Here is a 15,920-nt window from a genome sequence, read left to right as displayed (position 1 = left end):
GCAACCACCAGCTAGCATCCCGATCTGATCGATCTAGCCACCGCTGCGCCATGGGAGACCACTACTGGTAGCCCACCGCGCCCGAGCGTGACAACCGTGTCACCGTTGCCCAACGCTTGCCAAGACACCGCCGCGCCCCACGCCAACGCGCAGCCGCCCACCTCGTCTCCCCGCGCAAGACGACTCCGAGCGAGAGGTGATGAAGCCCCGCCGCCGCACTGGCGGCCTGGCTTTGCCTGGCGGCGTGTCCCGGCGGCGGCGAGGACAGGGGATTGGAAGGGGGGCGAGGGCCGGCGGCGCAAAGGTCCCTCCGGTCGCAATGCGGGCGCGACACGGGAGGGATGCGGGTTTTTTTAGCATCCACATAGTATGTACGAAATAACTTTTGCCCTCTGTGTTCGCTACTCATAAAGGTCACTCGAAGCATCGATATTTTCTGATGATGCCCATCTTCAAATGCATCCATGTGTTCACCCGGATGACAATGAGCCCTCGCGTCGCCCCTCCCACGGGCGACACAGGCGGAGCCGCCACGTCTGCCGCTAGCCCTTCCCTCCTCCCCTTCCCCACCGCCGGCCAGAGCCGCCAGGGCAAAACCCCCCACGGTGGCTGGCGGCGGGGGCCTTCTCCCCTCCTCGCGTTTGTGACCTGCGGGAGCGTCCAGGCTGAGCGGAGGCGCCGGGGCGCGCGGATCCTGGCGGCGCGGCGGTGACGATCTTGACGGTGGCTGCAGATGGATCGACACCGAGCTGTGCAGCGGCTGCGTGCGGGTCTCCTCGTGGCAGCGGCCTTCGTCGGCGGCGAGGCGGCACGTGCGCGGCATCCGCCGAGGGTGGGGACGCGGCCACGGTGGCTTCCCGTGCGAGTACGCGGTGAAGAGGCTACGACGTCTGTCCTCGGGGAGGATGGCTATCCTCGCCCAGATCCGTCGGCAGCATGGCGGCAGAGGTCGCAGTGGCCGGTCGGCGGTGGCGGAACTTGGCCGGTGGCAGCGGCGAGGTTCTGCCTGGATCCCGGGGCGGCGGCCCTGGAGGGTGGCGGCTAGTGAAGCTAGGGCTTCCCGCGGCGGCATGGCGTGGTGCAATCCATGTCCAAGGCGGATCTGTGACGGCGAGGTTCGGATTAGAGACGGTGACGAGTGCGCGGGGTCTTCTTGGCGGCTCTCGCGGCTTGGCGAGGAGGGGTGGGAGCCCTCCTCCTAGGCTCCAGTGGTGGCACACTCAGGCAGTGGCTGGTGCGCCAGGGATCCCACGGTGGCACTGTTGCTGCGGTTGGTCGCCGGATCTAGGCGGCTGGATCTGGGGCTTTGAAGGCGGTTGAGACGGTGCACAGGTTATTGGGCGGATTTCTTGGGACGGATCCGGGTGAAAACCTGGTCTTCGGTTGATGGCCGGAGCCGGTGATGACGATGCCCTTATCATCGTTTCCTTCATGAAGGCATCATCGAAGTGAAGCTCCCAACTCCACTCAATACCTCCGGGGAAACCCTAGATCAGCTGATTGGATGTTGGCGGCATTCATGTGTCGTAACCCCCTTTGGGGCGGCATTCTTGGAGGTGCACTTGGCTTCGCGGGACCAGCGGACAGCTTCTTTGGTGGAGCGGTGCTTCATCCTACAAATTGATGGCGACGGATCTTGATAGCGTGGTGCATTCGGAGTTCGATGTGGGAGGATGGACTCGCGCAGGAGGACGACGCTATCTGGCGTCGTGGTGGCGTCGATGGCAGAGAGACCTGGCACGGTAGATGCAATAGTACAGCTCTGAAGATGGACTCGTGGCAGGTGGCTGCGACGGCCTTATACCCGACAGGCGTCCTGGTTAGTGCACCGGACTGGTAGGTGCCCCATACCAGGCAGTCGTCCTGGTTGGGACCTCAGGTCTTACATGTTTAGGTTTGGCTGCGATGTCTGTTTGGTATTAGGCCCAGGCTATCAGCGCCCCTTCATCAATTGGATAGGTGTAGCGACAGTTGTTGCTTAGACGGTGGCTTTAGTCTTGCTGTTGTATGACTTTGTAAAGTCTTGTGAGAATAATTAATAAAGTGGCCGTATGCATCGTCCAGATGCAGAGGCCGGGGGTCATCCTTCTTTTCTAAAAAAAATCCATGTGTTCACACAATACTTATATGGCTGTACACATTACACCAATAGTTAAATTTGGTAACCTTGTATGGTTGTGCCTACCCTTTTAGTAGTTGATATGGTTCAGCTGAATCATCATGTACATTTATTTATTTTTCCACCACAACCAAATATTGCATAGAAGTTCTTTACCATGTAGTCTAGTAGAATAATTATTTCACTTAGTAATGCTCTCATGGTTTAACACAGTAGATTCTCATTTATTGCATTGCAGAGTGAGCTGCATTGCAAAGTAAGAGTTGAGAGGATGTGCTGTTTGGATCAGAAACATGAAGAATCAGTCATCTTCCAAGGTTAAATTTCTACTTCCTTCTTAAATAGGCACAACTCTACGCATCGTCATCAATAGGCACAACTCTACGCATACTTCACCTCAATATCTGATGCTTCCTTTAGTTTCTCCACTTCATCTTGATGGATGTTTGTATTGTTCTAACCAACACCTGGCACTTCCCTTGATCCTCCTGTACCTTCACGGTTTCTGCTGCCGTTCACATCTACATCCGGTGCCTGTTTTGCCTTCTGCCCGATGTCTTCACGCTCTCCTCCACCGCTTGTGCTGCTTGTGTTCCTTAAATCTACACCAGGCGTTTCTTCTGGCGTCTTCACTTCATCTTCATGGATGCTTTTGCTGTCACCCACATGGGAAATTTTCATTGGCTGCTCCATTGCACTTACATGACCTGCAGTTGTATTTTCAGCTCTATTTTTTTCTGGTGCCAACTCATGATTTCTCTGTATTGCATTTGCGTCGAAGCCTCTTCCAGATATCTCAGCATGCGCTCTACCATCTTCCTCAGAGACCAAAATGGTCTTCTTTATTGTTCCAACCTTCACATACTTGCCCATGAATTTCTGCTCCCATTCTTGCAAGGCTTCCACCTCCAAAGGGCCTAAGCCTGAAACGTCACCGGTTAAATCACTCAGCTCAAATGACATCTTTGCCAATGCCCTACTTACATCCCTGCCCGCAAACAATGCATATGGGCCACCAGGTCCATAGAACATCCTGCACAACACAAAGAAGGCGGAAGTATGAAGGATGGATAAATATGTTGCAAACATTGATTTACAATACAATGGTTAGTACCGGTCTGGGTGTTGGTAACCATGAAGACACTCTCATCCGTGCCCAGACCCTTTGGAATGAAGTGAGATCTAGCGCATTGGTCATGGAGGCAGTAGTGGTAAGGGAAGGAGTACAATTAGCCTATGATCATGGGTTGAGGAAAGTGATCGTGGAAACCAACGCACAAGTTGTGGTTAATAAGTAGAATTCTTCTGTACTTAATTGCCTGGAGAGAGCTACCACTTTGAATGAGATTCAAGAGCTTTGTGGGAATTTTGAGGAATTTCGCCTAGTGTTTACGGCTAGAGAACCAAATGAACTAGCTCATCTTTGCGCGAAACCGTGTAATTCCTTTAGGAGATGTTGTTTGTGGATAAATTGAACCCCGTCATTCCTTACGGCTTGTCTAATGAAGGATTGTAATCCAGTGAATCGATTAGTAAAGCTCTTGATTTCCGACTAAACAATGGTTAGTACCGACATCCTTATGGTACCTTGTATTGAATACAGGCCGTCCAATGGCAAAGATCCAAGGGTTGTTAGATATCTGTATCGGTGAAAACGGATCAGCAGTATCGCTAGTACTGTGTGTCTCTTGTCCACCGGTATAGGCGCTTGCAGTTCATTATTCGGCGACTCTGCATCTCCGGCAGACGTCCCCGGACGCTCGTCCTCCCTTCGACCGTGCGCCTGCCGGCTGGACCATCTCCCCTTAATTCGTCGTGATCGTGGACTGATGCTTCTGCGGGTATGACGTTATGGCCCGTCGCCGTGCGCCCCATCCTCACCCTAGCATCACGGTTATTGTGCCTCGTGCATGGCGGCAACGCATGCCAAACCACCATGCGCCGCGGACGAGCTCGCCGCTGTCGACGACGAGGCCAGGATGTGCAAGATGTGCCAGTCTTCTGATGCCCAAAGAGCTGCGTCTTGGTGAGTGTCAGAGCGTGGCGGAACCTCTACTTCGGCCACATCTCGCGGGACGTGGAGCTGCTCATCTGCCTTTGCTGTGAGGTCGACAACCACGCCGTGTGCTAGAATGCTCACCCAGGCATGGCTCAACCTGCTTGTGTCCTGGTCGTTCAGAAGTATTGGCCCATCAGAGCAATTCCCTTTGTGATCAACGGTGGGATCACACATATACTGCTCCCTTCCCGATAGCAGTATAGGGTACCGTAAAAACCCTCTAAAATTAAGCTGGTTCAAAGTGATTAAGTTTGAATAGCATGAAATGTGTGATTTTCGTTAACACAGACACGTTCGGTGCAGATCCTGAGAATAATGCTACGATGGGTTTGTGACTGTCATGCAAACAAAACAAAAATATAATCACTGTGAAGAACCAGCCCACTTAGTTAGACAAGGAAACACACACCATATGTTTCTAGCTTCAGACAGTTCTATCTGATCAAACTATATTTGCCATGACAAATTCATTGACTCGCAAGAATCAAAATATCTAGCACAAACTATCTGAGATCAAGCAATCTTATCTACAAATGACAAAGATTTAATGAGTTTGTATGGAATCGGGTTCGGCTCAGCTGCAGGGCTCCCTGTAGGAAATATTGTGCAGGGCCAATAAGAGATATCACTATGGAGTATGGAATCTATCACTAGTAAAATGTTTCCAAGTAAGGATATCATCTCCTAACAGGTTAATTATGTCCTTTTCTAATTGATCGCCTCAAACTCTATGGAAGTTAAGCAGACATAGAAGAGAATGATGTGAAACGACGTAAACAGAAACAAGGAGAACTCTTTATGAAAAAAATTGGGGGGAATGTGGCATCCTTATATAATGGTTAAACTACAATGCCAAATAACAAAATTCTCCTTTCAGTTCCAGCTGACAAATTCTCCCTTTTTAACTTCTCGTGGCAATTTATAGATAACAATAATTTAAATGGTTCACCCCTACTTTTTCTCTGACGCATATCAAGATTATGAGTTTTTCTATTAAAAAACTTATCCTTTTCAATTTCTCAGGAAATGCAGGTGTTCTTATTTTTAGGGAAGACGAACAGAGAAGTGCAATAGTCCTGAAATTCAATGGCTATAAGAGACGAGAGAGAGCCTCTACCTGCTCTGCGTGACATCATAAATTTGCCCCTTGATGGCGATGAGGAGCGGCTTCTTGGGGTCGGACCCGTCATAGAGCCCCAGCTCCTTCTCCGTCACCTCACCAAGCTGCACCGGTGGCGGCAGCGCCTCGAGCGTCCTCTCGTCCTCCGCCTCCCTCCTTCTCGGCGGCGACGGGGCTGGCCGCGCGAATGAGCCGGAGAGGGCCATGTAAAGCCCGGCGATCACCGCAGCCACCGTGATGAACGCCTCCGGCGGCAGTCCTGTGTACGCCGCGATGGTCGCCTTCGCTGCCTCCCACCACTCCCCCGCTGCAGCCATCGCCATGGACGATTGCGCTGGTGAGATGGTACTATAAAACGACGTTGAGGTGGAAGGGGCCGGAGTGGAACTGAGGGACGCGCGAACTGTGCACTTTTGTAGGGATGGGGCCGGAGAAATCGCGCGGTCGATTGAGAGTTGAGACGGAGCATTCGACCCGACGCTCTTATCAGAGAGAATCCATCTAGAAAGTTTAGAAAGTTGAAAAAAGACTTGTGCACGAGCAGGGATCGGATCACCCTTCTTTTTAGATGGAAGAAGCATCCTGGAACATCGTTGAGATGACGTGCAGAGCATTCACTGGCACCAACCTGCTCCTGTCATCTTCTACCGTCCAACTGAAGCTAGAAAAAGATAGGAGGAAAGAAGGCGGTGCCGGTTCAGGGATGTGAGATGTGGGGAGCTGGAACGAAATAGGCGTGTGCTCTAAGTCACGTAGGTGGACTGTCTCGATTTGACATCAGAATATTGTGCGGTCCTGCTTTTGTCAAAGCCTCAAGGCAAAGACCATATTACTCATCATGGTTGGTGTTGACATTCCATAGCACGAAACTATTTTTTTTGTGTGGGGAAATCCATAGGATGAAACTTGACAAATCTAGGACGCCAATAGTTGGCAACAATTCCACCTCAGGACGTGTTTTCTTTTTCATGATAATACGTGTCTCATTCATATCATAAAGATTAAAGTACAGATCACATAAGGACCGACATGACAAAACTGAAAAAATAGCAGTACGAACGATTCATTTACTGGGAACGGTCCGATCGAGCGAATGTTCGATGGGTGAAATCCCTCCAAAGAAACTCCTCCCTAGAAAACCCTATTTGCCGCATACTGCGACAAGTTGTCGAGGTATCGCACACCTTCGTTGGTACATGGGCCAGCCAGTTAGCTTTTTTTTCGTGCGACCATTTCCGGCTTTGAGAACCATCTGGATGGTTCCTTACTGTGCTTTCAAAAATTGTCCCTGTTTTCAAAAATTGTTTGAAGTTTTAAAAAATGCTCGGGTTTTCAAAAAAATCATGTATTCAGAAAATGTCCGTGTTTCCAAATTTGTTCAAAATTTTCAATATTGTTCTCCGTTTCAAAAAAATTCAGAAAATTCAAAAAATGTTCGAGGATCAAAAGTTGTTTCTGTCAAAAAAAATATTTTTTTGAAATTTGTTCTAGAATTCCAAAAATGTTCATGTGTTTGAATAAAGTTCATAAATTTCAAAATTTGTTCATGATTTCAAAAAAAATTTGTTCGTAAGTTAAAAAACTTCACAGATATTAAAAGTTTGTTCTTGATTTTTCCGGGAAGTGTTAAGTCTGATACTGCAATTAGTTATTTACATATTACGCTGCACACCTGAAGCCTGAGCTTATGGTCGGTGTGGCTAGCAGTGAACCCACATCACTAGGCAGTGGCGGGTTTGATTCCAGCAACCACGCGCTACCCTATTTTGCGATTTTTACCCTTGCTTCGCGGCGTAGAGCAATGGGTTGGCCCAAGTGGGCTCTGCGACTCGCCGACTACTTATCGCAAAGAGCGACATATAGGAGGTCCCCCCTCCACCCGCCAGTACAAAAGCTGTCATACGTCTTGAACCTTCAATTGAGGCAAAAATAGTTATTTCCTATGACGCACCACGAAACTTTAAAAACTAGTATTTAGACATCATTTTTGATAGTTATAAGAGCATCTACAATCGGATTCCTCAAATGTCCAATCGGATAACCCGGTCACTGTCGGGACAGGAGAGAAGAAATGTCAGGGTCACTGCAATAAATTTGACATGGTCAATACAATAAATTTTACATGAGAACAATTATTGAAAAAATGTCGTATGGAACTTAAAAGTGCCCATGGGAAAAACATCAAAAAGTCTACGGTTGATAGTTTATAGCTAAAAGCAAGTAAATAACATGACAAAACTTGTATGAAATTGAGGGATACACATGGATTTTTTTGGCAGAACAAAATGTCTATAAAACATGGTGAACCAATATCATACTTCTCTATGTTTTGAGGAAACATTTTCCTTGTTATATTATTAAAAAATGACTTGGTAATTTACAAAGATTGTCATGGTTTTTATAAACACTTTCTCTTATTTCGCCATGGACTATGACTAACAATTTCAAACATGGCAAAACTTTGGCAAACACTAACTCTAAAACATGGCAAAAATATAAAAAATGTCATATTTTGAAGAAAAAAACTAAAGTTTACAAATTTGCAGGCGGTTCAACAATTAAAAGGATTGCAAAACATGTTAGAATTATCCGAGGTCGCTGTCGATCCGTTGAGGACAAGTAATCACATAGCACGAGCACGACACCGAAATTTATTAACAAGGTTCACCAACATGAATTTTATACTAATCACCTACCATACTATTGTAAAAATGAATGCTCGTGGCAACAATCGCCATCAATGATCTAGTACTTTATACAAAGTGTGTAGCTAACCAGTGTGAAGTTTTGGCTCTTGGGCTCCTTAAAGCCCAGTATGTTACGGAAACCAAAAAAATGCTATTTTAAAGTAAAAACATAATTATGTGGACACACATGTATGTCCTCTTAGTATTTGTAAAGTCTTATCAAATAATACAATGATTTTTAAGCTATACAAAAAATATTAAATTGTGGCCCAAATACAACTAAAAATAGCGCCATTTTGACATGTATTTGTCTTTTTGTGTATACCACAAATGAAAGTATATTTTGACGAAACTTTGTATGAGCATAGCATAGGTGTGCATGTATATGCACACATTTTCAGATTTTTTTTCTGAGATGTGAAGATATAGTTTCCAAGAAAAAAACTAAAGGGCTACCTGGAGCCCATCCTCCAAATGCATTTTTCGGTATAAGAATTAACTATGTCTTATCTAAATCCTACATCTTTTAATTTTGCGCAAAGACTTTTGCAAATTTTCCCTTTTTACTTTTCGATTTGATTAACCAAATGGTGTAGGAGCTAGGGGAAACTTTGTACATTCTCATCTATATAAGAGTTAGTGAATCGACTATATAAATTGCTCCAAAGGCTTAATACAACACATACTAATTTACACCAATTTTCACCTCTTGGCCAGCTGAGGTGTGTGGTTGCATGACGCGCGACGTGGTGGCCATGGCTTGGGGCGTGTGGTGGCGTGGCGGTCGCAGCCAGAGGTGACGTGACGTGCGGTTGCGCAGTGCTGCTGCGTGTGCCAGGCACAAGCGAGTTGGAGAGATATGGTGGGGCTTGTGCGTCACAAGGACGGTGGCAGGGTTTTCATCGCAAAGTGGTCACACAGCGGGGTGCTGTTGCTCGGGCGGCGCGACAGCCCGGGTTGCAGCCGCTTGCAGTGCTGGAGTAGGAGTGCGCCTGCGGTTGTTGGATCTTCTGCACTCTCCGACGGGTGCGCGTGGTGCGTGTGCACATGGAAGCTTGGTCAAGGATGGGAACAAAGGTGGTTCGCGGCCTCGAGCGTCATTTATCTAGTCCCTGCAGACATGGTGGTCGGCAAGGATTGGTGGTTCGTGCTGCATCTGGTGATCCAGCTTTCTGTTAGCGGTTGATGGATTTAGTGTTGGAGATATGCCCTAAATGCAATAATATTGTGTTATTGTTTCTATGTTCATAATTAAGAGTTTACTAGCAAAAAGGCCAATGCATTGCAACAGGAGAAAAAAATTCACTCATATCTCTAGCTGGGTCAGTTGGACAAACTGTGCGTGGCCGATTGGCAGGTTATGAGATCGAAGCCTCCCATCGGCAATTTTATTTTTCTCCTAACCTGGGCCATAATGCACCACTAGATGGGCTTTCTCTGTTGGGCCAAAACGGGTGGCAAGTAACGAAACCAAATAGCGTACGTGAAATTAATTAAGCAGGTTGTCTAAAAAAAATTAATTGTAGCGGGACCAAACGAAGCGGGACGAAACCAAGAATATCACCTCCCTTTAATAGTAGGTATAGATATTCTATGCTATGATGATAACACACAAGTATAGGGGATCAATTGTAGACTCTTTCGATAAGTAAGAGTGTTGAACCCAACGAGGAGCTAAAGTTAGAACAAATATTCCCTCAAGTTCTATCGACCACCGATACAACTCTACGCACGCTTAACGTTCGCCTTACCCAGAACAACTATGAAACTAGAAGTACTTTGTAGGTGTTGTAGGCTAGGTTTGCAAGATAATAAAGAGTATGTAAATAAAATCTAGGGGATGTTTAGATAAAGACACAACTAAAATAGTTTCAGTAGAGAGCTTTTTGTCACGAGAAAGTTATTTGTCCCTAGACAATCGATAACTAAACCGGTAATCATTATTGCAATTTTATTTGAGGAAGAGGCATAAGCTAACATAGTTTCTCTTCTTGGATCATATGCACTTATGATTAGGAGTCTAGCAAGCATCCACAACTACTAAAGATTATTAAGGTAAAACCCAACCATAGCATTATAAGGCATCAAGTCCTCTTTACTCACATACGCAAACAACCTACTTATTCGGGTTTGTGCTTCTGTCACTCACACCATCCACCATAAGCAAATCATGAACATATTGCAAACCCTACATCGGGGATCCCTCACGCTTGTGCGACACGGAAAGCACCATAGGACAACAGCAATAATAAAACATCCAACTCAAACCAATCACGATCATCAATTAACCCATAGGACAAAACAGATCTACTCAAACATCATAGGATAGCCATACATCATTGGGAAATAATATATAGCGTTGAGCACCATGTTTAAGTAGAGATTACAGCGGGTAAAAAGGGGTTACACCGCTGCATAGAGGGGGGAAGAGTAGGTGATGACGGCGGTGAAGTTGTTGGTGTAGATCATTGTCGCGATGATGGCCCCGACGACGTTGCGGCGCCACCGGGAGAGAGGGGGAGAGAGCCCCCCTTCTTCTTATTCTTCATTGACCTTCCCCCTAGATTGGAGAAGGGTTTTCCCTCTGGTCCATGGCCTCCATGGCGGCGGAGGGGCGAGAGCCCCTCCGAGATTGGATCTCTCTATTTCCTTTTGTTTCTGCGCTCCCTGATTCTGCCCTTTCACTGTTTCTTAAATTCCCGGTGATTCGTAACTCTGATTGGGCTGAAATTTTGACACGGATTTTATCCGGATATTGGTTTTTCTTGCCGTGAAAGAAGGGCACCAACTGCCTTACGGAGTGTCCACGAGGGCCCAGGGCGCGCCCCTCACCCTCGTGGGCCCTTCGGGCATCGTCTTGCGTTGATTCCACTTCCCAAAATTCACATATATTCCATAAAAATCTCCTTAAGTTTTTATCCCGTTTGGACTCCGTTTGATATGGATTTTCTGTGAAACAAAAAACATGCAACAAACAGGAACTGACACTGGGCACTCGATCAATATGTTAGTCCCAAAAATAGTATAAAAAGTTGCCAAAAGTATGTAAAAGTTGTAGAATATTGGCATGGAACAATCAAACATTATAGATACGACGGAGACGTATCATATGACTATTATGGTCCTAGAATATGCGATTCACTAAAAAATTCATATGCACATGTGGAATGATAAACCGTAAAATAAGATTCCTAGTCTCGCCTCTAAGACTAGCTCAAGTGTTGTTTGTGATCACGTTTTACAGATTTTGAGATACCAATAAGTGTAATGATAGTCTCTAAACAATGTTGAGAGTATGACGTTAGAAGAACGATTATATCGAATCGACCCAAATTTATTTGTTATACTTTGAGATAATATCGTCTGAAGTCAACTGCTATAACACAAAGTGTTAACGTGTGTTTTAGTTTCTTAGACCATGAGAGTAACGTAGTCACTTATTACCATACAATGAACTTTGTGATTGCTGAAACGTTATCTGTAACACGGTGCTCATAACGACAACTTATAGGTTCATAGGAAAGTTTGATAAGGGACTAGATAGCTCAAGAGTGGAATTTGCTCCTCCGACGATAGAGAGATATTTTTAGGGCTCTTTCGGTGTGACGGCATCAATCCTCATATGGCCAAACACAGGTGACTTTGTCACAGGGATGCCGGACACGTCAACATGAAAGAAGAACAAAATCGGCAACAAGGAGATCAGTATAGTGAGCACGTGAATGACTCAAGAGAATACCGATATATCTCACCTTGGGTTTTGTGAAGTATCAAGAAGCAAAGGGAATAGAACATGATAACCGCAGGTTCACTTGAATGTCATTCGTGTATTAATAGTGATCGATATGGACGTCCATGGTTCCACTACCGGCCATTGAATGAAGGGGTTTCAGTCATGTCTATGTTTTACCGAACCTACAAGGTCACAAGCTTAAGGTAATCATGATCTATTGAGTGTTGGTAGGTGATACGTCTCCAACGTATCTATAATTTTTGATTGTTCCATGCTATTATATTATCTGTTTTTGATGTTTAATGGGATTTAATATACCTTTTTATATTATTTTTGGGACTAACCTATTAACCAAAGGCCCAGTGCAAATTGTTGTTTTTTTGTCTATTTCAGTGTTTCGGAGAAAAGGAATATCAAACGGAATGAAACCTTCAGGAGAGTTATTTTTGGAACAAACATGATCCAGGAGACTTGGAGTGGACGTCAAGAAAGAAGCAAGGAGGCCACAAGGCAGGAGGGCGCGCCCCAGGGGGATGGGCGCGCCCCCACCCTCGTTGGCCCCTTGCAGCTCCACCGACGTACTTCTTCCTCCTATATATACCCATATACCCCGAAAACATCCAGGAGCATCACGAAACCCTATTTCCACCACGAGATCCCATCTTGGAGCCTTTTTCGGCGCTCCGTCGGAGGGGGAATCGATCATGGAGGGCTTCTACATCAACACCATAGCCTCTCCGATGATGTGTGAGTAGTTTACCACAGACCTTCGGGTCCATAGTTATTAGCTAGATGGCTTCTTCTCTCTCTTTGGATCTCAATACAAAGTTCTCCTCGATTCTATTGGAGATCTATTCGATGTAATTCTTTTTGCGGTGTGTTTGTCGAGATCCAATGAATTGTGGGTTTATGATCAAGATTATCTATGAACAATATTTGGTTCTTCCCTGAAATATTTTATGTATGATTGGTTATCTTTGCAAGTCTCTTTGAATTATCAGTTTGGTTTGGCCTACTACATTGCTCTTTCTTGCAATGGGAGAAGTGCTTAGCTTTTGGGTTCAATCTTGCGGTGTCCTTTCCCAGTGACAGCAGGGGCAGCAAGGCACGTATTGTATTGTTGCCATTGAGGATAAAAAGATGGGTTTTATATCATATTGCTTGAGTTTATCCCTCTACATCATGTCATCTTGCCTAATGTGTTACTCTGTTCTTAGGAACTTAATACTCTAGATGCATGCCGGATAACGGTCGATGTGTGGAGTTATAGTAGTATATGTAGAGTCGTTTCGGTCTACTTGTCGCAGACATGATGCCTATATACATGATCATGCCTAGATATTCTCATAACTATGCGCTTTTCTATCAATTGCTCGACAGTAATTTGTTCACCCACCGTAGAATTTGCTATCTTGAGAGAAGCCACTAGTGAAACCTATGGCCCCCGGATCTATTCTCCATTATATTATTCTCCCGTCAACAAGCTATTTCTATCATTGTTTATTTTGCAATCTTTATTTTCCAATCTATACAACAAAAATACCAAAAATATTTATCTTATTATCTCTATCAGATCTCACTTTTGTAAGTGACCGTAAGGGATTGACAACCTCTTTATCGCGTTGGTTGCGAGGTTCTTGTTTGTTTGTGCAGGTACGAGGGACTTGCGTGTAGTCTCCTACTATATTGATACCTTGGTTCTCAAAAACTGAGGAAATATTTACGCTACTTTGCTGCATCACCCTTTCCTCTTCAAGGAAAAACCAACGCAGTGCTCAAGAGGTAGCAGACCCCACCCATGTGGGCCCCTCGCGACTCCATCGACCTATTTATTCCGCCTATATATTCTCAAATATTCCAAAACCTACCAGGAGAGCCACGAAAACACTTTTCCACCACCACAACCTTCTTTACATAGCATGCAATTTCAAAAAAAAATCCTACGTTCACGCAAGATCTATCTAGGAGATGCATAGCAACTTGAAAGACAATTCATTCATATGCATCCTTGCATCCAAAGGATTTTTCTAGAATTTTCCAATATCGAGCATTCTTCTGTTAAGCGAGCAACTACCATCTTTTTAGCTCATGAGTTCAGATCTATAATAAAAGAAGCCAATGAAAATTTTGCGCATTATAGGGTGGATGTCGGTGTCAAAACTGGCGGATCTCGGGTAGGGGGTCCCGAACTGTGCGTCTAGGATCGATGGTAACAGGAGACAGGGGACACAATGTTTACCCAGGTTCGGGCCCTCTCTATGGAGGTAATACCCTACGTCCTGCTTGATTGATATTGATGAATATGGGTGTTACAGGAGTTGATCTACCACGAGATCGTAATGGCTAAACTCTAGGAGGCTAACCTGTATGACTATGATAATGAGTATATCCTTTTCGGACTAACCCCTCCGGTTTATATAGACACCGAGGGGATCTAGGGTTTACATAGAGTCGGTTACATAAGAAGGAATCTTCATAGTGGGTCGCCAAGCTTGCCTAGAGTCCAATCCGGACACAGGTACAGTCTTCGGCCTTCATGTCTTCACAGCCCATCAGTCCGACCCATAGATAACAGTCCGGACGCCCGAGGACCCCTTAGTCCAGGACTCCCTTAGTAGCCCCTGAACCTGGCTTCAATGACGAGGAGTCCGGCGCGCAGATTGTCTTCGGCATTGCAAGGCGGGTTCCCCCTTCCGAACTCCTAGTTGATCTTCGGATGTAATGATTGTATCCGGACTTATATACACAACCGCAGAGGATATAATATTTCATGGGTTCAACCCACCGACCACTTTTTGGTAATATGACCCCATGCATGCCCAGCCACTGCTCGCGAACCGTTTTAGCCGGCCCGTCGCCCCATGTCCCAGGACATGGCTTTATTGGCACGTCTTGTCCAAGCGGAGATCGTGTCTCCCTCTTTTAAGGGATTCCTGTCGACCCGGACGTGGGTAACCCAACCGTCGCTTGGGTACAACTCCTTGGAAACAAGCAAGTTTTCGAGGCCCGAGAGGAGACGTTTGATATTTGCAGCCTTTATATAGGGGTACAGACCCGTCTTTTTCTTCCATGCTCGCCCCTTCCTCAACTCCTGCTACCCCGAGTTCCAACACCTGGGTTTCAGTTGCCACCAGCCCCAAACATGTCCGGATCTAGCCGTCAAAGACGGTGGGTAGCTTCTTCTGTTATGGAGGAAGACATTGCAAAGCTTCGGGCGACGAGGTACCTGACCACCGAAATCCATCATCGGCTTCTTACCGAGGGGCAGGTTATTCCCACCCCCAGATCTGGCAAGAGGGTCGTGTTCGTGTCCCACTTCCTCCGTGGGTTGGGGTTTGCACTTAACCCCTTCGTCGGAGGGCTCATGTATTACTACGGGCTAGACTTCCACGATTTGGCCCCAGACTCTATTCTTCTTATCTCGACATTCATCGTCACATGCGAAGCCCTCCTACGAACTCCTCCGCACTTCGGCTTGTGGCTCAAGACCTTCGATGTGAAGCCACAAGTGGTAGAGGGGGAGCAGGCCGAGTGCGGCGGCGCCACAGTGAGCAAGCTTGCTACCGCCGTTTGGCTGAAAGGATCCTTCGCCAAATCTTATGATCTGTGGCAGCAGGGGTGGTTCTATATCACCGAGTCCCACGGCTCCAAGTGGGCAACTACGCCCGCATTCCGATCCAGCCCCGACTCAGCTTGCATCGTGGATTAACAAGGGGCTGGATTGGGGATCAATGAATGATGTGCGAACTCTGCAAAGTCGCATCCGAAGCCTCATCGAGAGGGACATCGACATAGCCAACGTCTTTCACGTAATGTTAGTTCGTCGGACCCACCTATGCCAGCGACGGCCTCTCCGCCTATGGGAGTTCCAGAAGGGTCGCGAACTCTTCAGCACTTCTTCGGCACAACGCACGAAGGAATGTGGAGGTTATTCTTCAGGAAACGAAGGCAATGGCTGGACACCGCCGAAGATGGCGGCCTAGACTATAACCGTCCGGACACCCCGGTAAGTACACGTTTACCGAGTACCTTATAGTCAGTCAGATATCCAGTGGAAAGAAACCAAGAGTATCATCCTTTTTCAGGGCTGGATAAAGAAGGTGGAATTGATTAGGTGTCCGACTCCCCTTCCCGAAGACTTAGCTACTCCTGTGTTAACAAGGATGCTGGCCTCGGTGCCATTCCAGGCATCAGCAGGGGAG

At 46.4% G+C, this 15,920-nt stretch overlaps 1 protein-coding gene across 1 annotated transcript; it reads right to left on the bottom strand.

Annotated features, from left to right (window-relative positions):
• Positions 1-2,152: 2,152 nt before the first annotated feature.
• LOC125513835 (membrane steroid-binding protein 1-like) lies at positions 2,153-5,804 on the bottom strand. Its single transcript, XM_048679044.1, has 2 exons — positions 5,296-5,804; positions 2,153-3,152 (listed from the first exon to the last, which is right to left on the bottom strand). The coding sequence occupies exons 1-2, from the start codon at positions 5,619-5,621 to the stop codon at positions 2,576-2,578; spliced, it is 903 nt and encodes a 300-aa protein (XP_048535001.1). The 5' UTR covers positions 5,622-5,804; the 3' UTR covers positions 2,153-2,575.
• Positions 5,805-15,920: the final 10,116 nt, after the last annotated feature.

Source organism: Triticum urartu, chromosome 6 (genome assembly GCF_003073215.2).
Source record: "Triticum urartu cultivar G1812 chromosome 6, Tu2.1, whole genome shotgun sequence".
In the NCBI taxonomy this organism is placed as follows: Eukaryota; Viridiplantae; Streptophyta; class Magnoliopsida; order Poales; family Poaceae; genus Triticum; species Triticum urartu.
Note: the sequence above shows the minus strand (reverse complement) of the source record. Positions and strands in the feature narration are given on the sequence as shown.

Bases quoted from the DNA above. Each gene is read 5' to 3' on its own strand.
- LOC125513835 (XM_048679044.1), bottom strand. From the start codon at position 5,621: ATGGCGATGGCTGCAGCGGGGGAGTGGTGGGAGGCAGCGAAGGCGACC. The intron at 3,153-5,295 runs GTAGAGGCTCTC...TGTGTTGTGCAG, and splicing joins TATGATGTCACGCAGAGCAG to GATGTTCTATGGACCTGGTG.